At 51.2% G+C, this 25,814-nt stretch overlaps 1 protein-coding gene across 2 annotated transcripts in view; it reads right to left on the bottom strand.

Moving 5' to 3' along the window:
• The window catches only part of FGD2 (FYVE, RhoGEF and PH domain containing 2), a 40,088-nt gene that overhangs the window by 11,223 nt on the left and 3,051 nt on the right, over window positions 1-25,814 (bottom strand). Inside the window, exons 1-12 of one of the 2 annotated variants that reach the window (XM_060162741.1) lie at window positions 16,991-17,225; window positions 13,777-14,008; window positions 12,120-12,200; window positions 11,266-11,414; window positions 9,823-9,979; window positions 9,498-9,636; window positions 8,933-8,991; window positions 8,544-8,690; window positions 7,734-7,826; window positions 2,226-2,305; window positions 2,110-2,140; window positions 1,468-1,560 (exon numbers count right to left, since the gene is read on the bottom strand). In XM_060162741.1, the coding sequence (XP_060018724.1) occupies window positions 1,468-1,560; window positions 2,110-2,140; window positions 2,226-2,305; window positions 7,734-7,826; window positions 8,544-8,690; window positions 8,933-8,991; window positions 9,498-9,636; window positions 9,823-9,979; window positions 11,266-11,414; window positions 12,120-12,200; window positions 13,777-14,008; window positions 16,991-17,058 (1,329 nt within the window). In that variant the 5' untranslated portion in view covers window positions 17,059-17,225. Of the gene's footprint in view, window positions 1-1,467; window positions 1,561-2,109; window positions 2,141-2,225; window positions 2,306-7,733; window positions 7,827-8,543; window positions 8,691-8,932; window positions 8,992-9,497; window positions 9,637-9,822; window positions 9,980-11,265; window positions 11,415-12,119; window positions 12,201-13,776; window positions 14,044-16,990; window positions 17,226-25,814 lie in introns of those variants that run through there. The other variant, XM_060162740.1, reaches the window with a different exon arrangement.

The raw sequence follows: 25,814 nt of genomic DNA, 5'->3' as shown, positions 1-25,814 counted from the left end.
CAAAAACAAACAACCCAATCAAAAAATGGGCAGAAGACCTAAATAGACATTTCTCCAAAGAAGACATACAGATGGCCAAGAAGCACATGAAAAGCTGCTCAACATCACTAATTGTTAGAAAAATGCAAATCAAGACTACAATGAGGTATCACCTCACATCAGTTAGAGTGGGTATCATCAGAAAATCTGCAAACAGCAAATGTTGGAGAGGGTGTGGAGAAAAGGGAACCCTCTTGTACTGTTGGTGGGAATGTAAATTGATACAGCCACTATGGAGAACAGTATGAAGGCTCCTTAGAAGACTAAAAATAGAACTATCTTATGACCCAGCAATCCCACTACTGGGCATATACCCAGAGAAAACCATAATTCAAAAAGACACATGCACCCCAATGTTCACTGCAGCACTATTTACAATATAGCCAGGTCATGGAAGCAACCTAAATGTCCACTGACAGACAAATGGATAAAGAAGATGTGGTACATATATACGATGGAATAGTGCTCAGCCATAAAAAGGAACGAAATTGGGTCATTTGTAGAGATGTGGATGGATCTAGAGACTGTCATACAGAGTGAAGTAAATCAGAAAGAGAAAAACAAGTATCGTATATTAATGCATATATGTGGAACCTAGAAAAATGGTACAGATGAACTGGTTTGCAGGGCAGAAATAGAGACACAGATGTAGAGAACAAACGTATGGACACCAAGGGGGGAAAGTGGCGGGGGTGGGGGAGTGGTGGTGGGATGAATTAGGAGATTGGGATTGACGTGTATACACTAATATGTATAAAATAGATTAATAAGAACCTGCTGTATAAAAAATGAATAAAATTAAATTTTAAAATTCCAAAAAAAAAAAAAGATAAATGTTGGGAGACAGTTCTCCTAGGGTCTCTTGTGTTTCCTTTTTTCTGGACTGTCTTTTCAAGCATCTTCCTATAGCTATCAGCCTTGAAAATAGATGTTGTCTCTCTAGAGCATAGGGCAGACATACTCACTGCACATTATAAAAGATTCAGAGACTGATTTGCTTTTGTTTGCTGACATAGTCAATTCTGATTCTTTCAAACTGAGGACCAGTTCCTGCCCTTGGAGCATGAATTAATAGAGATAAATAAAGAACTCTTGAAAGATAGCAAAAAAAAAAAAGAAAAAAGAAAAACCCAAACCTGCACACACACCACCCCCACAGCCCGAGTTATACATATAGATGTAAAATCCTTTTTAGCGGTAGTTGCACATAAAGCCTCCCAAAGGAATTTTTTGCTAATGGGGGAATCTTTGGCATTGAGTTTCTGAGTAGGGTGATGTTGGCGTGTGTAAGCTTCCCCTGATCCCTTCAAATCATTCATGGTGGGTGACACTCTCCAGCCCTCCAAGCTGGCCTAGGTAGAACAAAGAGAGGGAATCATTCCTGTGTAAGGCTGGCGGCTCCAGGAGGGATACAGAGCCTTCATTTACCTCCTGCTCCTGGGTGTCTCCCTCAGGGCTCTGGACCACAGCTTTGAAGGTTTCATTCCGCTTCTCGATTTGGTCAATGGCCGCTTGGCAGGCCTGGGGCAAGGGGCAGAGCACAGGGAGGTGGTTGGGGGGCGGCAGGAAGGGCTTGCTCGTCTGTGAATCCATCTACACATTCCACAAACATTGCTAAAAGCCTACTGGGTGCTAGGGGTTAGATTCTAAGTGTACATTGCCTGATTTAAGGGAGGAGAAAATATTAGCCCCAGATTACAGATGTGAAAACTGAGGCTCAGAGACATTAAGTGACTCGCCCCAGGCCACCCAGCTAGGCAGTGAGAGGCAGCAAGATTTGAACCCAGGTCTGACTCCAACTACTACAGAGCAACTTTGAGGAAGAACAGGGAGCAAGCAGGCGGGTTTGCGCGCGCGCGCGCGCACACACGCGCACACGCGCACACGCGCACACACGCACACGCACACACACACACACACACACACACACGCAGACACACACACGCAGGCACACGCACACGCACACACACACACACACACACACACACACACACACACACCCCATCCCTCTCTCCCCCGCAGCCTGGGTAGGGAGGTCAGAATCCTAGGGGCCCTGGAGCATTCTGATACCTGCAACCAGGAGATCATTTCCTCCTGGGACCTGCTTGGAAAGTGAACACAGGTGTTGAGGAGAGCAGCCCCTCCCAGTTTTCCCATCTCACCCGGCCCTCAGCCTGCCTGCCTACCGGGCCCGCAGCTCCAGGGTGCGCTGCTTCCCGGACACCAGGAAGGAGTGGGGGAACTCAGCGTCAGTCAGCTCCCGCACCTGCTCGGAATGGGAGGGAGAGACTGCTCAGACTCGCCCACCCGCCCCCCAGGTACTGTGGCAGGGAGGTAGGTGAACTGTGCCCCAAGGACAATTCAAATTAGAGACAAGGATAGGGAGCTTGTTCAACTGCTCCCTAATCCCATCAAGCCAGGCAAATGCACCTGCAATCTGGCCTCACCCTGTACAGCAAATGGGACTTAGGGCTCCTGGAACCTTAGTAGATAAGTTGGCCCAGTGTGAGGTAGGGGTGACGGCTCCTGACAAAGGAGTCAACCAAAATGGAAACTGGGTCACAAATTGGGTTTGGGGACACAGCTTTTTCAAGATCAGATGTACGGCCTAGAACAAGACCCTTTTACCCCATAGAGTGAATGAAGGAATTGATCACCCAATTCACAGATCCAACAGACCCCCGCCCCACTTCCTGTCTTTTACCATCCTTGTCCCAGAACTCCACAGGTCCCGAGTCCGTTATGAAAGCCACCCGTCACAGAGCACTTACTATGCAACAGCCACTGAGCACCCCACACATGTTCTCATTTAATCAGCACAACTGCTGAACCCACTAATCAATTCTAATGCTTAATGGCCATCATGTGCCCCTGAAGGCAGTACCTGTCAACAGCTACAGTCCCCTGGCACAGCTGAATCTATGGTTACCTACCAGTTTACAAGAATTATGTGGGACCGAGGGACATGCTGAATGACACCACAGGGGTGCGGTCAGCAAAATCCAGACTGTGAGAAACTCTACCAGAGAAATGATCTGATTTCTTCAACTAATAAATGAGAGAAAAACTAGGAGAGGGAGGTATAATGGATAAAAGGGGATGTAAGAAGCATATTACAAATGATTCAAACAGATCAGCTGTGAGAAGACAATTATGAGACAGTCAGAGAAAACCAAGGGATCTTAATGTTATTAACTAATTATCATTAATTTGTTAGATGTAATAATGGTACTGTTGGCAACTTTTAGGGCAAAAAAAAGAGTTCTTATTTCTTAAAGAGACATACTGAAGTATTTATAGGTGAAATGATTATGTGTCTGAGATTTGCTCTTATATAATCCATTGGAAAAGGGGATTAAGAAGGGGATTGCTGAGTAAACCAGTTTTAGCCAGGCGATGAGTATATGGGGGTTCATTGTACCATTTTCTCAGCTTAAAAGTGTCCAGAATAAAAAGTTAAAGAAAATCTTCACAGCAGTCTGGACAGGTAGATATTATCACCCTCATTTGGGAGATGAGAAAATGAAGATCAGAGAGGGCAAGAGACCTGCCTGAGGAAACACAGCATCTAAAGAGCATAATGAAGATTCAAATTACGGTTTTTGGTCCCCAAGGGTAAAGCAGAAGCACATCTATTTCCACCCCACTCCCAGAGCCCAGTAAGCACAGACTTCTCCCAGGCAATGTGGAGACAGCGTCACAAAGGGAAGCTAAGATACAGACCTAGAGCCCAAGGGCCTAGCATGGAGGAACTTTGTTGTCACTGAATCCACCTGACATGTGGGCCCCTCTGCGGGCTCCCTGCCACGAGGTGACCAGGCCTTGGCACACTTTCAGGCGGCCCACCACACCTCAGAGAGCATGACTCTGGGAACATCCTTCCTCATGCTAGGCCTAGTCTACCTCTTGGGCCCACAGAACCAGTCCGTTCCCTCTAGAAGGGGCCTGATGTGATTTGCACTTGATACCCTTGACAATGGGGAGGCTCTAAGGGTTTATAAATGGAGAAGCTCATGTGGAGACAGGTGTTTGGGAAAGCCACTCCAGCAGCTATTTATAAGGGTCGAAGGGCTGGGAAAATAGGACAAACCAGCAGCCCAGAGGCCAGTTAGGGAGGGATACCCTGAGTGGTCCATGCCTGCCTGGAGAGAGAAAAGGTTTCTACCTGGGGAACAGTATCTGGAATCTGGCAAGACTCCATGCCTGATTGGGTGAAGGAGAGGGGAGCGAGAAAAGAAGGGAGAAATCTAAGGTCTGGAGTCCATGGCCAGGAAGAAACATGATGCTTTTGATAGAAAAAGGGGAAGTGGGAAGAGTCCCTGACCTGAGGGGCCACCTCTGCAGAGGGGCAGGATGAAGGTTTCTAGAGGACAATTCCTCGAGCTCCGCAATACCCAGGCTCAACCACCAGACTTGGCCGGTTCAGGCTCCTGCCAGCCCACACAGTGCCTTTGTGCTAATTAGAGAAAGACACCCCTTCCTCAAAACACTTTACTGACATCTGTTGGCAAACTGGCGTAACATTCAGTCAAGTATCTGGTTTGTTGAACCAGACACTTGACTGCCATCTGCCGGACAGTGAGAACTGTAAATATGCAATCTATGCTGTTGTCTGTGGATGAGGTGTGCTCATCTTAGTTGAGGTGTGCTTGCACAGTGCACAACCTGCACAGTTGTCCATGGAGACACTGAGTACATATGTACCCTTACCCCTTCCTTCTTCCCAGGCTGGCCCTGTACAGGATGGCACAACGATAGGACCAAGTCAGACCCTGGGGGGCAAATCAGCTGCTGAGAACTAGGCCTCCTTGACACTCAGGAAGGAGGAGGCCAGGGGGTCACGGCCAGTGGGAGCCATCATGGTGGTCAAAGGTCAGACCCACCTCCAAACCTTAGACTCAGGAAATGATTCCTGCACAAATGCGGGTAGGTGGACAGCTCTGCTCCTGCCAGGCCCATGCCATCCAGGAGTGGGCGCTGTGCGGCCACCAGAGCACCAGACACGCCCTGTAGGGACTATGTTCACTGGGACTGGAGACGCCAGGAACCCAGCACACACTGGGCCTGGGAGCCCTCGGCACATACCCTGAGCATCTGACACTGTCAGGCCCATTTCTATGTATTTTCTCTTTACGATAGTCTGTTGTGGTCTCCATATTTCTTGGCTTTTCTATCTGTCAATCTCTGCCTCTCTTTTTCTATGCCTGGGTCTCTGCCAGTCCTAAGACAGGGCTGCCTGTCTCCATTTCTCTGTCTTTAACTCTCCATAACCTGCCTTTCTCAGTCTCACTCACCAAGGCTCCCAGACGTACAAGCTTGCACGCACCCTAGCCTCTGGGACATTCTGGCCACTTCAGTTAGGAAAGCTGGATGACGCGGGGTGCGGGGGCTGCATTCCTAGAGGAACTCAGTCAGCTGAGATATGGGGGACGGGCTGTGAAGCCCCAGAAGGTGCCCAAGTCCCTCCATCAGCCTTCATCACCCGCAAGCTACACCCCACCCCCAAGCCCTTGATTCAGCCCCAAACGCCAGGCAAGCCTAGTCAGCAGCAGGGGCAAGGCCCTCCTGCTGGGGGCTCTCAGAGGCTCAGGGGTTCTCCAGAGGTGGAAGTATCCTGGTTCGAGTTCTGCCTGCAGCTCTCTCCTGCTGCAGATCCTGGGAGATGGGTGGGGGGAGGGGGAGTCAATAGGGATAGGGAAGGGGGAGATGGAAGGGTACCAAGATAGGCCAGATCTGACCTCTGCTTCTTCCAGCCCCAGCCACCAGGACTCAGGAGCGATCAGAGGGGCTGTCAAGAAGTTTCCCCTCCCATTTCCTCCACTATGCCTTCAATTCCACCCTATGCTTTATCTTTCCAGGTTGAAGCCTTAGTAGGAGATTGTATAGTATGCTGGTTAGGTACAGAGGCTCTGGACTCTGTTATACCTGAGTGTGATCATGCAAACCAGGATTTGCTGTGTGACCCCCAAGCAAGTTACTTAATCTTTCTGGGCCTTGGGTTTTTTTTATTTTTAAAAAATACTTTTTTTTTTAAGATCAGTTTTAGGTTCACAGCATAATTAAGAGGAAGGTACAGAGATTTCCCATATACTCCCTGAGCCCACATATGCACAGCCTCCTCCATTAATACCATTCCCCCACCAGAATGGTACATTTATTAGAATCAATGAATCTACACTGACACATCATTATTACCCAAGGTTCATAGTTTACATCAGGGTTCACTCTTGGTGTTGTAAATTCTGTGGGTTTGGATAAATGTGTAATGACTGTTATCTACCATTATAATACCATACAAAATAGTTTTACTGCCCTTAAAATCCTCCACGTTCATCCCTCTCTTCCCCCAACTACTGGTAACCACTGATCCTCTTGCTGTCTCCATAGTTTTGCCTTTTCCAGAATGTCATATCATTGGAATCACATAGTATTATACATGGTATGTAGGTATATATGTAGCCTTTTCAGATAGGCGTCTTTCACTTAGTGATATGCATTTAAGTTTCCTCCATGTTTCTTCATGGCTTAATAGCTCATCTCTTTTTATCACGGAATAATATTCCATTGTCTGGACGTACCACTTTATTTCCTTTTAAAAGTGGGATTAACTACAGATATACTTACACACAGGCATACTGTACACAGTTATTCACTGCAGTCTCATTTGCAGACACTGACAACTGAGAACAATCTAAATGTCTGTCAGTAGAGGATTGGCTGAACAAATTATGGTACATCCACATGCTGGGAGGCTATGCAGCTATGCAAAAGGATGAGGAAGCTCCTAATGAACTGACTTCCAAGCACCTCTAGAATTAGTAGTTAGTTAAAAAAGTCAAGTGCAGAATAGTGTATGTGAAAAATAGTCTCACTGTTTATGTGAAACAAAAGTAAGGAAGCCATAATGAATATATTATTAGTTTGTGTATGCAAAGACTACCTCTGGAAGGCCTCACAAGAAGCAAAGGCTGCCTCCAGGAAGGGGAACTAGGGGATGGGGTATATATATATGCAATATATATTGCATATATTTTTGATATCGTTTGATTTGGGAATGTGTATTATCTGTATTTTTAGGTAATAAAGTTATTATTTTTTAAAGATTTTTAAAAACCAAAAAAATGCAGGGGATAATAACAGTCCCTACATCACAGGGCTGTTAAGAGGATCCAGTGGGATGATTTAGGGCCCGACCCAACCCACAGTGACCGCCCAGTCGATGGGCACTACTATGGACTGCTGTGCTGTCTCCGCCCATTTGTGGCCATCTCTGGATGGGGACACACCCAAGTCAGCAGCTGAGCTGAAAGTGGAGACCCTTCCTACTCAAAGTATGGCCTGGGGAGCTGCAGTACTGGCATCACCCAGGAGCTGGTTAGAAATGCAGAATCTCCGGCCCCTCTCCAGACCTCCTGAATCAGAACCCACATTTTAACAAGACTCCCAAGGGATTCATGCATGTATTAAAGTTTTCAAAATACTGGGGTAGATGGTAGGGAAAGCAGAGCAAAGCTGGGAGCTGGGAAGGGCCCTGGACAGGACGGCTGGGAGGCCAGGTGGGAGAGATCTAACCCCAAAGCTTTTCCACCTTCATGTTGCCCCGGACCTGAGACCCAGGTTGGCCCCTCCTGCTACTCCGCATACTCGGTCCCACCCTTGGGGTAAAGCCCGAAGGTGGTTGGGGTGCCTCTTACCTTCATGCTGGCCACGTCGATACGGGTCCTGACCTGGAATTGGGCGCCCACCTGGATGACCCTGGGCACACAGTAGAGCAGCATGTTGTTGAACTGCAAGAGACACAAGCATGAGTGTGTGCACAGTGGCAAAGGCAGGAAGGACAATCAGGCAGGCTTCCCTGGGCGTGGGCTGAGCCCCACTGGGTCTCCCTCCCCTCTCGCCACCTGCTGGGCCAGCTCACAGGACCTCACAGGCGTGATAAGGAAGTGGTTGTCTAGCCCCAATCCAACAGGTAGGTCACTGAAGGACTGCCCTACCTGTGGGCATCAAGGGACCACATCAGACCTCAGAAACCTACAAGGCCTTTCTCACAGGGGCCAAGGGTGGCAGGGGCTTATGAGAGATTGTAGCTCCCTCCCCAAAACCTTCAGGTGGGACCAGTTTCCAGGAGACACCCTGGCTTCTTCAGTGCAAACCAGGGCAGTTCTTCCTAGCAGCCAACCTAATTCCCTCCTGCTGTACACTCTCTAGAGCATAGATTGATACCACAGGCTTTGGAGCCAAACAGACTGGGTTCAAATTCTGACTCTGTTGCTTCCCAGGGCATGTCTGGGAACCCCCTCAGTTAGAAATTCCTGAGGCCTGGAGGTAGCACGTGACTTGTCCCAAGTCACCTGGGTGCCAAAGTAGAGAACGATAGAGAAGCAGGCTCGTCCCTGTTCGTCCTGCAGTGCCAGCTGGGTAGATGCCAGGCAGGCAGAACCTGGGGCAGAGGGCCCGCGGACTTCCCTCCCCAGTGTGGGGCAGGCCCCCCAGCATCCCCCTACCAAGAAAAGGTAGCGCTCCAAGGGGCCGATGCGGCGGAAGGAGATCTTGAGGACAGGGCCCTCGCGCAGCAGGGTGTTGGAGGGGTCTACTAGGTCGTCCTCCAGGCCCAGGCGCTGGTACACTTCCCACAGTTCCTGCAGCCGCTCCTGGGGACAGGAGGTGTACCTTTAGCCAAGGCCAGGCAGGGCCTGCCTGCTTCTGGAAGGTTTGCCTTGTGTGGACAGGGACAGGGTGTGAGGGGGAGGTGGGCCAGGTGTCGTGAGGAAGGATCAGGGGATGAGGAGGTACAGAGAGCTGGGTGGGTTGGGGAGGCTGAGAGCTGCAGGGAGGAGGTGACAGGGCCCCTGGGGATGCCTGCTGCTTCTATTCCGAGGGCTGGGATGCTCACCATCTCAGTGATGGCTGTGTTGGAGTGCTGAGCGGCTGAGAAGATCATGTCAAGGGCTTCTGAAATGGGGGCAGGGCCAGAGTTACCCCCTGAAAATACGGGGCTTGTGGCTGAGGCAGGAGGTCCTTGAGGCTTAATCAAGTGGCCTCAGGGCCTACCATGAGCACCCCCAGGAGCAGCCTTCCCCTGTAGCCTGGCACATGAGGTATTTGGATGATGGGGGCCATTTCCCACCCAGAGTGGAGAGACTAGAAGCCACCAAAAGACAGGGCTTAGGCCATTGGCTTCTGTGACTTTCAATGCCCCCCAGATCCAGAGGGTGAAGGCATGGTTTCAAATCCCAGCTCTGTTCCTTTTTGGCTGTGTGATCTTGAGCAAGTCACTTAACCTCTCTGGGCCTTAATGTCTATAAAAAAGTGGCTGATACTATAGACAATGTCTACGAAGTATCAGCGGTCAATGTTGATGGCTGATGGTCATCATAACCATTTTAGCAGGTGCTCCATAAATTATGGAAGTGGCTCGAACCTCCCCAACCCCCTGGATTCCCTGGGGGTGTCCTCACTCTGGGCATCAGCCAGGTCTGGGGCCTGGGCTGGCAGCTTCTGGACATACTCCTTGAGCAGCAGCTCGTAGCGTGGGATTCTCTGCACAGGTTCCAGCATGTGGTGCTGCAGGGTCAGGCTGCCCGAGGCCTCGCTGCTCTTGGGGAGGGAGGGGGGAGGGAGAGCGTGGGGGTGAGGGGGGAAGGGGTAGGTCAGGCTGCCCCTGAGGGTCGGGGGAGTGCGCAGCAACTGAGCCAGGGAGGTGCCCCAAATCACTGGGGAACCTGAGCCACTGCACACTGGGGTGGCAGTGCAGGCTCTGCCCCGCCCCCACCCCAACCTCACCTGAATGCGGGTGATAACCTCCTGGAAGGGTGGAGACTTGTCACTCCAGGTGGCCAGCAGCTCAGCGGCTCGCTCAAAGTTCTTGACATACTCACTGTACATCTTCAGGAAGGGGGCCAGCTTCTGGATCACGTCGCCAATGCGGGGGGTGGTCGTCCTGCAGGAGGGGCACCAGGTACTGCCCTCAGTCTGGGGACCTCTTCTCTTAACTCCAGACAGGGTCAGGTTAGGTAAGGCTCCCTTCACCCCCCAACACAGCCTTTCTGCGGCACTTCTGGGTGCAGGTATCACGGGGTGTCATCCTCACACATGTGTGTGGTTCACTCCCCCTTAGACTGTGAGCCCCCTGAGGGCAGATGCTGCTCTCTCCCACGGATTGGATTCCCCCAAAGGCCCAGTGGAGTGTCAGGCCCACAACAGGCGTTCAATAAACACCTGATGCTTGTTCATGTAACAATAACAAGGGCCACATGCCAAGCACTGCCCAAGATTCTGTGCATGTCTCATCTCATTTAATTCTCACAACCCTGCGTGGGGGAGGAGGGACAGTCAATGGCCCATCTTAGAGAGGAGGAAATCCAGGCTCAGAGAGGTAAGAAAAGGTCATTCGACCCAGGAACTGTTACAGCAGAGCGGTAAGGACTGACCATCTGGAGCTGGCCCGCCTGAGTCTGATTTCCAACCGCACCACTTACTCTAGCTGTGTGTTCTTGGACCAGTCACCTAGCCTCTCTATACCTTAATTTTCCCATCTGAAAAAACTGGGCATGATGGTAGGCAACCTCACAGGGTTGTTTTTTTAAAAAAAAATTATTGCAAAAAATTTTAAGCAATCATAAAATAAAAAGAATATAATAACGAACCCCTATATATCTGTCCCTGCACTTAACAATTACTAAGATTCTTTTTTAACAAAGAATTTTAAAGGACATCCCAGACATCATGGCATTTCTTTGGCAAGATACTAATTTCAGCACTAAATACTTTAGTAGTCATCTCTGAAAACAGAGAGGGGTTCCTGCATAACCACGATGCCATCATCACACAGCAGGCTGATGTGAAGATTAAGCGAGTTAATAGGTGTAAAGCCCAAGGCAGGGCAAGTAGGAAACACTCAGTTAGTGCTGGTTATTTCCACTGCCTCCTAAGTCACTCAGCCTAGTGAGGACCTGATCCATCCCCTTCTCCAGGACACACACACACACACACACACACACACACACACACACACACACACACACACACACACACACACACACACACACACACACACGCCTTGTCCAAGCCCCTCACTGTGCAGACAGAGCAAGCCCAGAGGAGGACAGTCATGGTCACACAGCAAGGGCAGGGGCATAATAGGCCAGACCCAGTTCCCTGGGGGCTGCAACCGGACCTGACCAGGGCTGTGGTCAGGGGGCCTCAGGGGATCCTGCTGGACCTCACCAGTTGTCCAGTCGCTGCTGCAGCTCTGGGAGGAAGAACTGTGCATGGAACTGGTAGATGGAGGCGGTGTTGGAGAAGATGAGCCTGACCACATCCTCGGGGAAGGCCTTGCTGCTGCGGGCCTCCTTCAGCAGCTCCTGGAAGAACACCTACAGCCACAGCTGGGTCACTGGGCCTGTGGCAGAGAAGGACCTCCACCCCCAACACAGCCCAGGGGGAGACAAGCACAGTCCCAGGGGCTTTGGGGTCCCTCCCCAGCTTGCTGAATGCTTCCACCTCCTTAATCTCCCATCAATCTCACAAAAACCCTGGGAAGAGAGAGAAGCAGGGAAGATTGTATTCCGGCCACTTCACAGATGCGCAAACCAAGGCCTAGAGACACAGGGACTTGGCCAAAGGCTGGCAGCTGATGAATGTCAGAAATGGGCCTATCTCGTGTCTGTCAAGTCTTGGACTTCGCCAGGCTCAAGATCCCACTGCTGATGTTCAGTGATTTAACCCTCTCGCCTTAGGGCTCCTTAAGAAAGTGTGAAGGGCTAACAGTGGTGAGGATGTTGGGAGTTGGAATGACAGATGAGGATGCTGTGTGGGGCCTGGAAGGACTGGCTGGTGTGTTCTCCACTCCTGTGAGACCAGCCCAGGCACTAACAGTGGAACCAGGAGTGGGGCTAATGAGCTAAATCCCGATTTCTGCCTGAACTCCAGCCAATGGAGTTAAAAAGACTAAGGCTTCCTAGAATCAAACCCCGAGGTCCTAACTCTCAGCTCTTGTGAGGTGGGTCAGAAGGGAGAGCAGGGGTGAGGTGAGGACATCCAGGTGCTGGGGTTCAGGAGCGGGCGTCCTGGCCACTGGCCTGGTCTAGCAGGTGGAGGCGTGCCACATAGGCCTGCTCTGTCTCCAGCAGCTCCTGGACGATCCTCTTCTCCTCAGGCTCCTGCAGGGGAGTTGGGAGGAGAAGGAGAAGGAGAGCTTTGGTCTCCTCTGATGGGAGCAGTATCCAAAGATGCCCCAGTGAAACACGCCTCCCAGGATTCATGCCCTCCTGCAGCTCATCTGGGCTGGCGCTGGGATCAATTTAACTGAGAGGATGGGGCAGAGTGAGGCTGCGCCAGTTCTGGGCCTAAGCCTTAAGAGGCCTGGAAGCTTCCACTTGTGCTCTGTTGGGAGCCACGAACTACCACATCCGGAGGTCTAGCTGCCCTGATGGAGACGCCACGTGGAGAGGAGAGGCCCTGGGACTACAATGAGAGGGAGCCAGGGGTCCAGCCGTGCCAGCATCCCAGCTCAGGACAGCTTTCCAGCTGTCCCTGCCCGGGCACCAGGCTTGGGAGATGAGCTATCTTGGGCATTCCCACCCCAGCCAACATCTGACTGCAGCCACTTGAGAGACTGTGTTATGGACTGAATTGTGTCCCCAGATCAATACACTGAAGCCCTAATCTCCAATGTGACTATATTTTGGAAATAGGGCCTTTAGTAATTAAGTTAATTGAGATAGAAGGGTAGAGCCTAATCCACTAAGACTGGTGTCCTTATAAGAAGAGGGAGGGACACCAAGAGAGCATGTGAACGGAGGAAAGGTCGTGTGAGGACATAGTGAGAAGATGGCCATCTACAAGCCAGGAAGGGAGCCTCACCAGAAACCAACCCTGCCAGCACCTTGATCTTGGATGTCCAGTCTGCAGAGCTGTGCGAAAATGCACTTCTGCTGTTTAAGTCACCTAGTCTGTGGTATTTTGCTATGGCATCCTGAGCTGACTAAGACAAACTCCAAGTGAGACCAACAGAAAAACCAACCAATAGCATTCCAATCAACCCACAAAACTGTCAGAAATAATAAACTAGTTGGTCTCCACATTTTGGCGTAGTTTGTTATGCAGCAACTGATAACCAGTATACATAGTATGTACTACTATGATCACCATCCCCATTTTATAAATGAGGAAACGAGCACAAAGGGGTTAAAGAGATTTGCCCCAGGTCACATAGTAAGCAGAAGAGCTGGGACGTGTACCCTGGTAGTCCGGCTCCAGGGTGCACAGCCTCGTGCAGCCGAGCTCTTAAATTCCACAGACAAGAAAACTGAAACCCAGAGAAGGGAGGTGACCTGCCCAGGATGAGTCTAAGGGCAGGAATTAGCGCTGACCTCTATTTCTAGTTGGCACTGTTGCCTCCTTCAGTGGGTAAATGGAGGCCGCCCCTGGGAAAGGTACTAGGTTCCAAGTTGTGTGGCCTTGGACAAGTTCCTTAAGCTGTCTGAGTTTCAATTTCCATGCCTAAAAGACTCCTATAGTGAGGGGTATGAGAAATAATGCCAGCAGCAGGGCGCACAGTAGACACTTAATCAAAGGCCGTTAAGGGTGGGGTGGGTGTGAATCTAGCTTTCAGCTGATCTCTGGTCACACAAGACCCCACCTGGGGAAGTGCTGGCTCTGGCTGGGAGAGAATGTGTGGGAAGGAGGTCAGTGGAGGGGCCCCCACCCAGCTCCCCACTTCTACCCCTCGGGCACCTGTGTCCCTGGGCCGGGGCAGGTCCTAGCCTGGCAAGATTTCCTCCAGTCCCTGCTGGACAGCTTGTTCTTCAGGGAGCTCAGATACCTCCTGCTGACCGTCCTGGGCCCGGAGTCCACGGCCTCCTCCACGGTGGGCTTATCCCATGGCCCTGTGGGTGAAGGAGGCCTGCACCCAGGGTGGTGATGCCCAGCCTCCAGGCCGTGGACTCCGGGTGCTGCTCCCGGGGTCCTGAGGAGAAGACAGCAGACCTGAGGGTTTCTAGCCTGTAGAGTAGGGAGAAGAATAGCACCTCTCTGGTGGGGATTTGGGGGCAATTAATGCAAATCACAGATGTTCACTGGCCTCTGAGTACCTGGTGCACAGGAAGAACTCACTGAGACTTCTACTTCCCTCCCCAACACCTCTCTTGGAGGGAACTCCAGTCTTCAAAATGAGTCAGTGTAGACTGTGTCTTGTTTTCCGGGGAACAACACACTTCCTTGTTTAAAATGCAGCTAGGAACCCTTCTTTTTGCACATAGAGGGTTTTAAGTGCCCTCCCAGATCACCTTGCCTGTGGACCTCACCCCTGGTTTTAAGTCTCTGTAAGCAGGAAATCCCCTAAAATCCTAGTAACTGATATATCGAGGGAAGGTGGGAGCCATGGAACACTCTAAAGGGAGGGCAGAGCTGATAAAGCTGGGGCTTTTCAGTGTGAGCTACGCCCTGCACACCTCTAGTGGTGGGAAAAGCCAGCCTGGGATCAGTTTCCCTCTCCCTCCAGGGATGAGCTTTTGTAGTGTGGCTTTGTTATCCTACCTATTGGATTTGTAGGCCAGTTAAGTTCTTTAGATAACAGAGGCCACCATCAAGGAATATATCCAACGACTTGGGCTGGGACCCATTCCCTTTGGTGTGGAAGGGCTTGTGGTGACAGCACAGGGTGGGCACCCTTATAAGAAAGGCAGGCTGGGGAATGGAGGACCAGACAGGTACAAAATCTTCAAAACTCTGTGAGAAAGTTTCTCATTACCCCTATTCTGCAGCTAGGAAAAGAGAGGATCTTGCAGCAAGGGGGGGCAGAGGTGGGATTCAGATCAGGCAGGCTGGCTCCCGAGCCTGAGCCTTAAACTGCCCCTCCGCATGTGAGTCAAGGAGAAACGGGTGCAGAGAGTCAACGTGACCTGCCCCACATCACACCCTGGTTGGTGGCAGAGAGAGGATTGGGACCCAGTCCCCCATGGCTCCTCTCTGGCACTCCAGTGCACCACGGTTCCTCAGTGCACTGGTCTGGTCTGCAGCTCACGGAATTAGCTGAGTCTCAGGCTTTCTGTTCTACATTTGGTTTCAGCTTCTGCATTTCTCCCCAAGTGCCCAGGCCAGCTTCTGTTTCCTCTTCACCCCTCAGTTTCAGATCAGTTAAGGCACTGAAAGGAAGTGCCTCACAAGAAAGCTCAGGCCAAGGCAACTGGCATGGGTCCCCTCACACAGTAAGAGGTGACTCTCATCCTCCCGACAAGACCTCCTCTCACCCCATCTGGTCTGAGGGCTGCCTCCTCCTGCTAGAAGTGCTGCCTAGGCAGAGCACACATGCTGAGGGTCTCCACCGGGCACGCCTGGCTGTTGAGTGGGGTGGTGGTCCAGGAAGGTGCTGCCTAGAGCTGTCCTCGGTGCTGAACAGAACGTGCCCGGCAAAGCCCTCTGGGAGAGGCAGGGTCAGGTCACCCGCTCAGGAAGCTGAACTGCCCTTCTAGGTCCATGTCTATGCTGCCTCCACCATGAAGCCCACAGGAGGCTTTGCCTGCTCTGAGTACACTCAGCAGAGCGTCAAGGCCCCTCCCAGGATATCTATTGTCCATGACCTGGCATCATGGTCATTCCATGAGCTTAGCACCAAAGACAGAAGTCCTCCGGGCAGGGATCATTCTTTAGGCTCCTGCATCTGATACAGTTCCTGTGCGATGCTGTGCTGTGCCACCCACACCCCCTCAGCACTGAGGCACTCTTCCCCTAGCTTCTGGTGGTATGGTGGCTGACAGGTTATTGACTGGGTCCCTCCCTGGGAATTGCCCTCTCCGGAAGAGAGCTACCTCATCTAAGGTCAAGTCCACATCCAATGACTAGTCCATGTGAGGGTACAAAGACCTAGCCCTTTGCCTCACCTGGAACAGCCTGAAAGGCCTCCAGCTCCAGAGCTCTCTGGGACGGGCTGCAGCCTCTGTGGCAAGTGCTCGGCAGTTCAACCTCTCCCTGTGCCCAAAGCTGCCTCCCTCACCCACACAGGTATTGTTCCCAAAAGCCTCCCCAGCAAATTTCCTGAAGCAAATCTCTACCCCAGAGACTGTTTCCAGAGAACCCTACTTACAACAGTCACAATCCCTAACACAGTCCTGGGCTTAAGAAACGCCTGCAGAATGGATTAATGTCACATACAGACACACAGTGACCTCTACACATCCGGTTCAGGCTTTTCCCTTCAGATGGAAGCTCCTGCATTGCTCCTTGCCCATGAACTTAAAGCACTTAAAGCCTCCCCACCTCTCTGTGCCTCCCCTTTCTCATCTGTAAGATGGGTATAGAGATGGAACCTACCCCTAATAGGCTGTTAGATGATTAAATGAAATAAGTAGCAAACGCACTTAGAACAGTACCCTATAGGTAGGCTGACCACATATCCCAGTTTGCCTGTGACAGTCTCAACCTTTCCTATTGTCCCCTCCCTCCCACCAAAAATATTTAATGGCATTCAGTTTCCATTGTGTCCTGGTCTGAATGATAAATTGTATGGTTATCCTACTCATAGGGAGTAAGCACTTGATAAGTATTAGCTATTATTTCTGCTGGAGAGACAACGGGTGGAGTTCTGCAGCCCAAACACGGCATCTGGTCCACCCACGCTCACTCATAATTACACACACGTCTGGACTCTCCCCAACACATCAACACACATGCTCTCACCCCTGCGCAGGCCTGGTGCCCCCAAAACACTCTCCCATGCTCCAAGGAACCCATGGCCGAGGGACGTGGGCACTGCCCAGACAGGAGGAGGTGTGCAGGACAGGGCCCAGAGAGAGAACTGCTCACTGTGAGGGTCCAAGGTGGCCCCAGCCCGGCTCCTTAGCCTGGAGACTGGGAGGGTCTGGGCTGCCCAAGGGCCCAGGGGTGGGCAGAGGAGCTCGAGGGAGACTGCCAGTTGGCCAAGGTGACCCTTCCCACCTCCACTACCCCGTACCTGCTATTCTCAAACGCAGTCACCAGACTGGACACAGATGACAGCTTCTCCTTACTCGCCCCCTCCATCCTGCAGGCCTCCAAGGTGATCCTCAGCTACCCCTGAAGCAGGGAGAGAGGTCTCCAACCAGCACACTCAGCCACCCCCACCTGGGGTCACAGGTGTGCTAAGGTATCCTGGAGTCCCGTTTTTCCTGAGGCCTCAGCAGGCCTGCTCCCTGCTTCAGAGTGAGGAAAGAGGAAGTGGTCCCAGAGCCACAGCCTTGAAGGGGAAAGGCGGGTGCTCCCTACAGAGGGAGGAGCCTGCTTGGGCCCCACCCCACCCCCACGGGGCCTGACCTTTCACTCCTGTAGACCCCCTGTTCCAGAAGCCACCCCAAGAGGGCAACGGGGGCCTAGAGGGAGTTTCTGGAACTGGGCTCTTGGCCTGAGACACTCACCACTCTGGCCAACCACACCTTCTCACAAGGTCCAGTGGATTTTATTTGGTCCTTTCTCTACAACTTCTTTTCTGCATCTGACCCTGCTCACCACTGTAAGAAAACAGCTTTTTAAATTAAAAATAAATCACAAACCTATTAGGGGCTGGCAGAGAAAAGTAATATGGTGTTCCCACCTCCCCACTGGGGTTCTCTCATTTTAATAACTGATGTCTCCACCTTCTTGCCCCAAGGGAGGGCAACTTCCTCCCTGAAACTCTGATGATAATAATAACTAACACAAACTCTTTTCAGTGGTTTAGAAATATTTTCTCATTTAATACCACAGCAACCTTATGGGGTGGGCCCTATTACGATCCCCATTTTACAGAAGAAAAAACTGAGGATCAGAGGGTTTAAGTAACTTGCCCAAAGTCACCTAGTAAGAACGCAAAAAGAAGTCAGATTTCTAAAGCGAAGGTCAGTTTCCTACAATTCCAGCAAAGATTTGGTTGGGAGCCTGGATGATCACATTCCTGATGCTCCATCCTCAGGCTTCCCTATTCCTAGCACACTGGGTGGTCTCTGCCTGATGCCTCCTTTTACCACTTGGTCTCCCAGCACTTCCAGAACAATGATAACTGCTTCTGTTCCCCTTATTTAAGCTTCACAGGCCCTTCAGGGCTCTCCCACTGGGTTCTGGTCTCGCTTGCCCTGAGCCGGGGCCCTCCATTGAGACTGGTCTTTGTCCTGGAGGGTAGGGACTGAGCCTCAGTCATCTTGGTACCCGAAGCACCTGGCACAGCTTCACGCTCCAGTTCCTGTGAAATACTGGGGCCTCACACACCCAAAAGCCTCACTCCCTCAGAGCTCTGCCTGAGCAATTTCTTCTAGCAGATGCCTGGCTTCTCCCCCCAACCCTAAATCACAATAATCCTCCTCACTTTTTGTTTATACTTTTTGTTATGGAGAATTTAGAACATATGCAAAAGTAGAATAATACGATGCACCCCCATGAACTCATAACCCAGACCCAACAAACAACCATCAGCTCATGGTCAGCCCGGCTCCATCTATAGTCACATTCACTTCCCCTTCCCAGACCATTCTGAAGCAAATCAGATGATTTCACTCACAAACATTTTGGTGCATATCTAAAAAATAAGGAGGCTTCCCTCGTGGCACAGTGGTTAAGAATCTGCCTGCCAATGCAGAGGACATGGGTTCAAGCCCTGGTCCAGGAAGATCCCACATGCCGCGGAGCAACTAAGTCCGTGCGCCACAACTACTGAGCCTGCGCTCTAGAGCCCACGAGCCACAACTTCTGAAGCCCGCGTGCCTAGAGCCCGTGCTCTGCAACAAGAGAAGCCACCGCAATGAGAAGCCCGCACACTACAACGAAGAGTAGCTCTCGCTTACCGCGACTAAAGAAAGCCCGCGCACGGCAACAAAGACCCAACGCAGCCAAAAATAAAATTAATTAATTAATTAATTTAAAAAACTTTTAAATGCACATGCACTTTGATCCAGCGTTCTCCTTTCTTCCTGTTGCCTATACAAATATATTTCTTCCTGTGTGCAAAAATGTTAGGTCTACAAAGTATTCAGTGTAGCCTTGGTTATGATAGCACATAAATTGGCAGCAACTTAAACGTTACATGAATTTACGGTATGTTTATACAGTAGAGCCATTACACAGTATGAAATTTTTTTTTTTTTTTGGCGGTACGTGGGCCTCTCATTGTTGTGGCCTCTCCCGTTGCGGAGCACAGGCTCCGGACGCGCAGGCTCAGCGGCCACGGCTCACGGGCTCAGCCACTCCGTGGCATGTGGGATCTTCCCGGACCAGGTTACGAACGCGTGTCCCCTGCATCGGCAGGCGGACTCTCAACCACTGCGCCACCAGGGAAGCCCCACAGTATGAAATTTTATGCACTAATCTGACATGATTTTAAAGATGAAGTAGAAAAAAGAGAAATAAGATGCAGAACAACATTATACGCTACCATTTATATTTTACAGAAAAAAAAAGGAAGGTAGTTTTGCACATACATTTGTGTGTTGTCTGTAGAATATCTCCAAAAAGATATGATAGGAGCTAGGAAAAAGGATTGCCCTCCTGAGTGTAGACTGGAGGCTGGGATGGAAAGGAGACCCAGTGCAGCCAAAAATAAATAAATTAAATAAATAAATAAAAAACAAGGAAATATATATACTCCTGTGTGCAAAAATGTACACATAATGTACATATAATGTACCGTGTACATATCACAGTACATATAACGCCAATATTATTCTATACATGCATACATATATATTATACGTGTTATATACATGTATGTGTATATATGTGAAACACTTTACCATTATCATACCCCAAGAGATATTTAGCAGTAATTCCTCAATATAATCAAATACCCAGTCAGCAAAGTGCCAATGCTTCATAAATGTCATCTGCTATGAACTGAATTGTGTCCCTCCGAATTCACATATTGAAGCCCTAATCTCCATTGTGGCTGAATTTGGAAAGAGGGCCTTTAGGAGGTAATTAAGGCTAAATGAGGTCATAAGAGTGAGGCCCTAATCTGATAGGGTTGGTGGCCTTATAAGACGGGCAAGAGATCTCTCTCTCCACACCACCCCCCAACACATACCCCTGCACACTCCAAGGAAAGGGCACCTGAGACTAAGTGGCCGTCTACAAGCTAGGAAGAGAGTCCTCACCAGAAACAGAACCCTGCCACACCTTGATCAGGGACTTCAAGCCTCCAGGACTGTGACAAATAAATTTCTGTTGTTTTTAAGCTTCCCAGTCTATGGTATTTTGTTATGGCAGCCTGAGCAGACTAACCGATCACCATTTTTTTAAAAAATCAGGATCCAAATAAGGTCCACATGTTACAATGGGCTGTTCTGTCTATTAACTCAGTTTTCATCCACAGGTTCAACTTGTTCTTTGTTTTCCCACACAACATGGCTATGAGGACACTGGGTTCCTGGCCCTACAGGTCCCACAGTCTGCTGACTGCAGAACTGGCCCCTGGATTTCCTGTCAATGTGATTAGATCTAGGGGCTTGATCGGATTCGTCTTTAAATGCCACTTCTTCCTGGATTCTTCCCAAGTCTGGGGAGACCACCCTCCTTCGTGCTCCTCTCTCCTCCACTGCAGGGCCCAGTTTCCTCCTCTGCCTCCCACCAGACTGTACGCTAGCTCCTGGCTTGCAGGGCCCAGGTGCCCATGCTTCCTGGCTGGTCCCCAGCCAAGCCCAGTGTCCTGCACCCAGTGGGGCCTCAGAAGGCATGCAGGATGGACAAACATCACATCCTGAGCCCAGAGGCTTATCTCACCCCTCAGCTGCCAGCGCCTTGGGCTTCCAGAGCAGCATCTGGACCTGCCCCTCACAGAGGTGGGGGAGAGTGGGTAGGGGCACCAGCAGGAGGCCACACTAAATGCCCAACTCCAAACATGGCACAGGCACCATCAGAGCTACATCTGCCCAAGAAGGAGGGCCAAGATGCCCACACCCAAAAAAATGTCTTCCAGGGCTCTGCTTCCCTGGTCCTCCCACCTCCCTGACCTCGGCCCTCACAGTTCTGCCAGCCCTTCTGCCTGACTTGCTTCTCGCCTGTAGGCACCACCCAAGGCTCAGCTTCTGGTTCCCTCATTTACACACAGCCTCTTCCACTCAATTCAGAATCTATCTCAGGGTTCCACAGGCATCTCTTCCTGTCTCCCACCCCAACGTGAATATGCCCAACACCTTCAGGACATCACCAGGGGCATGTCCCACCTTCGCTTCCAACTCAACACACAGTCTCGAAAATCAGCACTGTTATCCCACAGAAGGAATCCCAAATTCCTTGGAGTGCTGCCAAGACCCCCTGGTTTGGCTCTGATCAACTTCCCAGCCATTTCTTCCTTATACACATGTAGGTCTGGGTTGGGACCTTGAGTGGTAGCTCTGGGCTGTGTCAGCTGAGCTAAGCTGAACCACAGTTCCAGAATTCCCTTTCCTGCAAGCTGACCATGGTGGCAGGGGTGGACGCAGCAGCCGTGCTTGCTCCTGTGGTTGGTGCAGGGCTCCTGCGGTGTTGCAGTTCACGCGTGTTGATGCAGATCTGTGGGTTCTCTGCCGACCTCCTTCAGCTTGTCTAGTCCTAGGCCGGGTATGTGTTTAGCTCCAGGACAAAGGGTGCCAACTTCTTCTGCATGTCACTTGTGTCACCGAAGTTGTCTCGGCGTGGCTGCCTGTTCATCCTCCAGAGTCCCAGCCCTTCCTCAATGGTTCAGTTCCTTCTTGTTCTCCCCAATTTCACACCCATCTTCCTTTCCTCACTGCCTGCCATGAGGATTTTAGACTCAGAAGCATCAATTCTTTAAGTAGCTGCCCCATTGCATAAGGTCAAATCCCATATTCTGTATCACTTCTGGTTGTTCTGCTTCTCTCATCAAATCTGACCTAAACTCCTTGGGCCAGTAACTGAACTTCACTTTCTTCATCTGTGAAATGGGGATAATTACAGTGCCAATCTCCTATGGTTGTTGTGAAGATTAAATAATACCATGTGTAAGGGTTTAGAGTAAGGCCTGGTACAGAGAAGGTGCTCAGTGAATGTTATTCCTGACAGAAGACCTTTTCTATGGCTCCCCTGCACCCCCCCACCCCGACCAATCAGTTCCTTTTGCCTGGAATGTCTCCACCCTGTCAACAGCTTATTTACTTCCTCCAGGAAGCCTTCCTTGATATCTACCGTTGGCATTCCTTTCCCTCCTCAGAGACCTGGTGTTCTTCTCTGTTTACTTGGATCTCTTCTGCCCCATTCATTAAGTCATGCATTCAGTTGGCAAGTATTTCTTGAGCATCTACTATGTGTCAGCCCTATGGTAGAGGTTATGGATTAAACACTGTCCCCTGCCCCTTAGCTAATAGTCTAAGGAGGAAGATGGGCCTGTTAACAACTGAAATACAATGTGGGAAATGCTTTGAACAGGGAAGCTGTGAACACCCAAAGAAGGGGCACTGAAGTCTGCAGGGAGCAGAGGGTGCTATCAAGGAAGGCTTCCTAGCAGAGGCAGCCTGAAGGATGAAGGATGAGTAAAATCTCCAGGTTGAGAAGGTGGGAAAAGGCATTCAAAGCAGAAGGAAGTGGTGTGGGCTTGAGAGACCAGGGAGAGACTAGGAATAAGGGCAGGGAGTCCAGCACATTGGAGTGTCTAGGGACTGGGGAATGGCAGGACATGGGCTGAGGGGGCCCCAGGAGCCTGTCCCTGGCAGGCTTTGTCTGCTGAGCTGAGGTGCTTTCACATGAACTGAATTTTATTTATGCAGAGTAGGCCCTGATTCAATGGTTGTGAACACATCTCTCTCTGAGTGGGGGCGTCCATTTCAGGGCTTTTGGGGTCCTTGGCATAGATAAGCCTCATGCTTTCTCTTCTCTTAGTTCTGCTTTCAAGCCTTAAGGAGGATGGAAGAGCTCAGTTCCTGCAGCCCAGACAGAGCGAAAGGGATGCCCAAGCAGGAACTGTAGGGCTGGGCAGTCACATGGCAGACAAGCTGGCTGGCTGGCAAGAAAGCTCTGCCCTGGGATGCAAATGGGACTTTGTGTGCAGACTAGGGGCACCCAAAGGGCCTCTCACTGGCAGCCCTGGGGCAGCAGAGGCCATTTGGGGGCTGCCAGGGAGGAAATGTCAACATTTGGGACCTGGATGTCGTGTGTGTGTGTGTGTGTGTGTGTGTGTGTGTGTGTGTGAGAGAGAGAGAGAGAGAGAGAGAGAGAGAGAGAGAGAGAGACATATGTGTGATCTCCAGGGGTGCGTGAGGGTGTGGCTTTTTCAGGGGAGAGTGAGGACTCCCCAGAGGAGCATGTATCCCCAGTGAGCCAAGGCCCAGAGAGGACAGGCTGGCTTGTTCCCTGCGACCCCCTTGCCCCCAGCCTGGCCTGCAGCCTCAGCCTAACATAGCACCTGCCAAGAACTTAATGGCCTGTGACAGACAGGCCTGTGAGTGAGGGATGACGCGGATCCAGGGGAGATGCCGGCAGCTGGCTGAAACCTGCTCCAGTGTCTGGTGCAGCCCTTGCCGCTCCTCCCCTCGCAGCCTCCCCCTCCCCCTCAGTCTTCTAGCCCCTAGGAGGCTCAAGGCTTGGGGAGGCCCTGACCGGGTTGGGGGTGTGGGCTGTCTGGGTAGTCATGCGATGAGCAGAGGCCACACCACCAGTGCCAGTGGAGGGGTGGGCTTTCCTCAGCAGTCCCTGGCTTGGAGGAGGAGAGATGAAAAAAGCTCGCCTCCCTCATAGACTAGTCTCCTCTGTCCCCTCCTCCAAACAGCCAGAATTTTCCCGTTCAGTCCCTCTGGCATTTATCTTCCTATCTTCTGGGAGAGCTTGGTGCTGCCGGCTGCCCATCAGCAGGCCTGGGTGCCAGGCTCAGGCAGCCCTGCTTCCTGCTGTTCACCTTCCCAGGAAGCTTCCCGTATTTCCCCTTCTGTGTGCCCCCTGCCCCTTTGTGCTCTGGGTGTTCCTAATTTGTACTGTCAGTCCGTGGGGTGTGATTATTCAGAGCCCATTAGCGCCTTGAGGAACACAGGGTGGCAAAATCAAGCTCCCTCCACGTGAGCCAGGGGAAGGTCCGTTCTAGGGGTGCAGAGGCCTGAAAGACAAGACAGCAAACGTATCAGTCCTGACGTGGGTGGCCAGGAGGACGTCAGTGAGGAACATAAACAACTCTTTCTTCTTCTTCGGCGTGTGAATGATCTAGTTTCAGACTTGGTACTCTCAGGGATTGGGCCAGCCTTGTGGCAGGCCCTGGCCCCGTCCTGCTATTCAAGAAGGCCTCAAGGTCACCAGAAGCTGGCCTCAGGTGGGACCTAGGGTGGTGTCCTGGGAAAGCCGGAATGAGGAGCCAGCCAGGTGGGTGAAGCAGCAGCAGGGCTGGCCTAACAGGGAACACGCAGGAGGCCGAGCTACGCCCACAGCCCCGGAACGGGGACCGGGCAGGGAGGCGCCAGATGGGAGCCAGCAAGGGAAGGCCCAAGCCCAGGAATGGTGCTAGGCGGCGGCTTCTCAGAGCACACGGCCAGCAGGTGGGGCCTCACACCCTAGGTCAGGCTCCTTTTATCTTCAAACAGCTGTGGGCCTTTCTTGAGGCCTGCTGGAGAAACATGAGCAGCTTGGAGAGAATCAACAGGTTTCGAGTGGAGAAAGAACAGATTGTTTCCGCACAGCCAGCTGCCCTGCCCACCGGTGACCTTTCTCCCATGAGCACTTCCCCGCCTGAGCTACCGCTGCCCATCTCCCCACACACCAGCAGGAGTTATTCTCCACTCGCCGGAGATCCACCATCAGCGCATCTTCTCTGTCGCAGAGCTCCTCTTTTGCATACTTCTGGGAGAACTGTTACATAACGAACCACTAAAATCCATTGCTCCCATCAAAGAGCTGCATGATTCCTTCTTTCTTCCCACCAGGATTCTCTCTTCATTCTTTCCTTTCAGCAAACGGCCCCAGTGCTAGGAACGTGAGGGAATGTGACAAATGACACTCTTAAAATCGTGCCAGAGGCTGTAGACTTTACAAGACCCTGAGGGGACAGGACCTTGGCTTATGTGTCTCTGTGTCCCAGAAGTTAGCACAGTGCCTGCCACATAGCAGGCCCTCCACAAATCTTTCCTGAATAGGGAGTAGGACACTCTGAGCATGTAGGAAGGGGTCGTGGAAGAGTGTAGGGTTCTCTTTCCTCCATCGTCTGCCCTCCACCTTGACCAGGTTCCAACAAGCCCCAGCCCTGTCCCGCCTCCTCTCCCAAGCCCCAGCCCCTCAGGGTGACACATACATACACCCTGCAGTTTTCCACCCATCTCAGGGTTCAGTGACCCCCCCCATCACAGTCCCAGTCCCCCATAGGGCAAATCAGAAAGAAAGCTGACTGAATGTCCATGACTCTAGCCTCAGTTTCCCCACACTTTTCAAGGGCCACCTTTGTCTGGTCTACATTAGGGAGATCTCTCCAATTTATGTGTCATTGGGTGTCATAGCCAAGTCCACAGACAATGGCCTACAAGGCCCAACTCCCTGACCTCAATTCCACCACTATCCCCCCCTCACTCTGCTCTAGGGACTTGACCTCCTCTCTGCCCTCCAACCTACCAGACAAACTCTCACCTCAGGGTCTTTGCATGTGCCATTCCTTCGATCTAGAACTCTCTTCTGCCATATACCCGCCTGGCTCACCCTCTCGCCTCCTTTAAATCTTTGCTTAAGTGTTAGCTTCTCACCAAGGGCTTTCCTCACCCCCATATACTCCCCAAATTGTAATACCACTACATATTTCCAGTCCCCCTCCTCTGCTTTATTTTTCTCACTTATCTCTTTCTCATATACTGATTTCTTTATTATGTTTATTGTCT

This window comes from Lagenorhynchus albirostris, chromosome 10 (genome assembly GCF_949774975.1).
Source record: "Lagenorhynchus albirostris chromosome 10, mLagAlb1.1, whole genome shotgun sequence".
NCBI lineage: Eukaryota > Metazoa > Chordata > Mammalia > Artiodactyla > Delphinidae > Lagenorhynchus > Lagenorhynchus albirostris.
The sequence above is the reverse complement of the archived record's forward strand: the minus strand, read 5'-3'. Positions and strand labels throughout refer to the sequence as shown.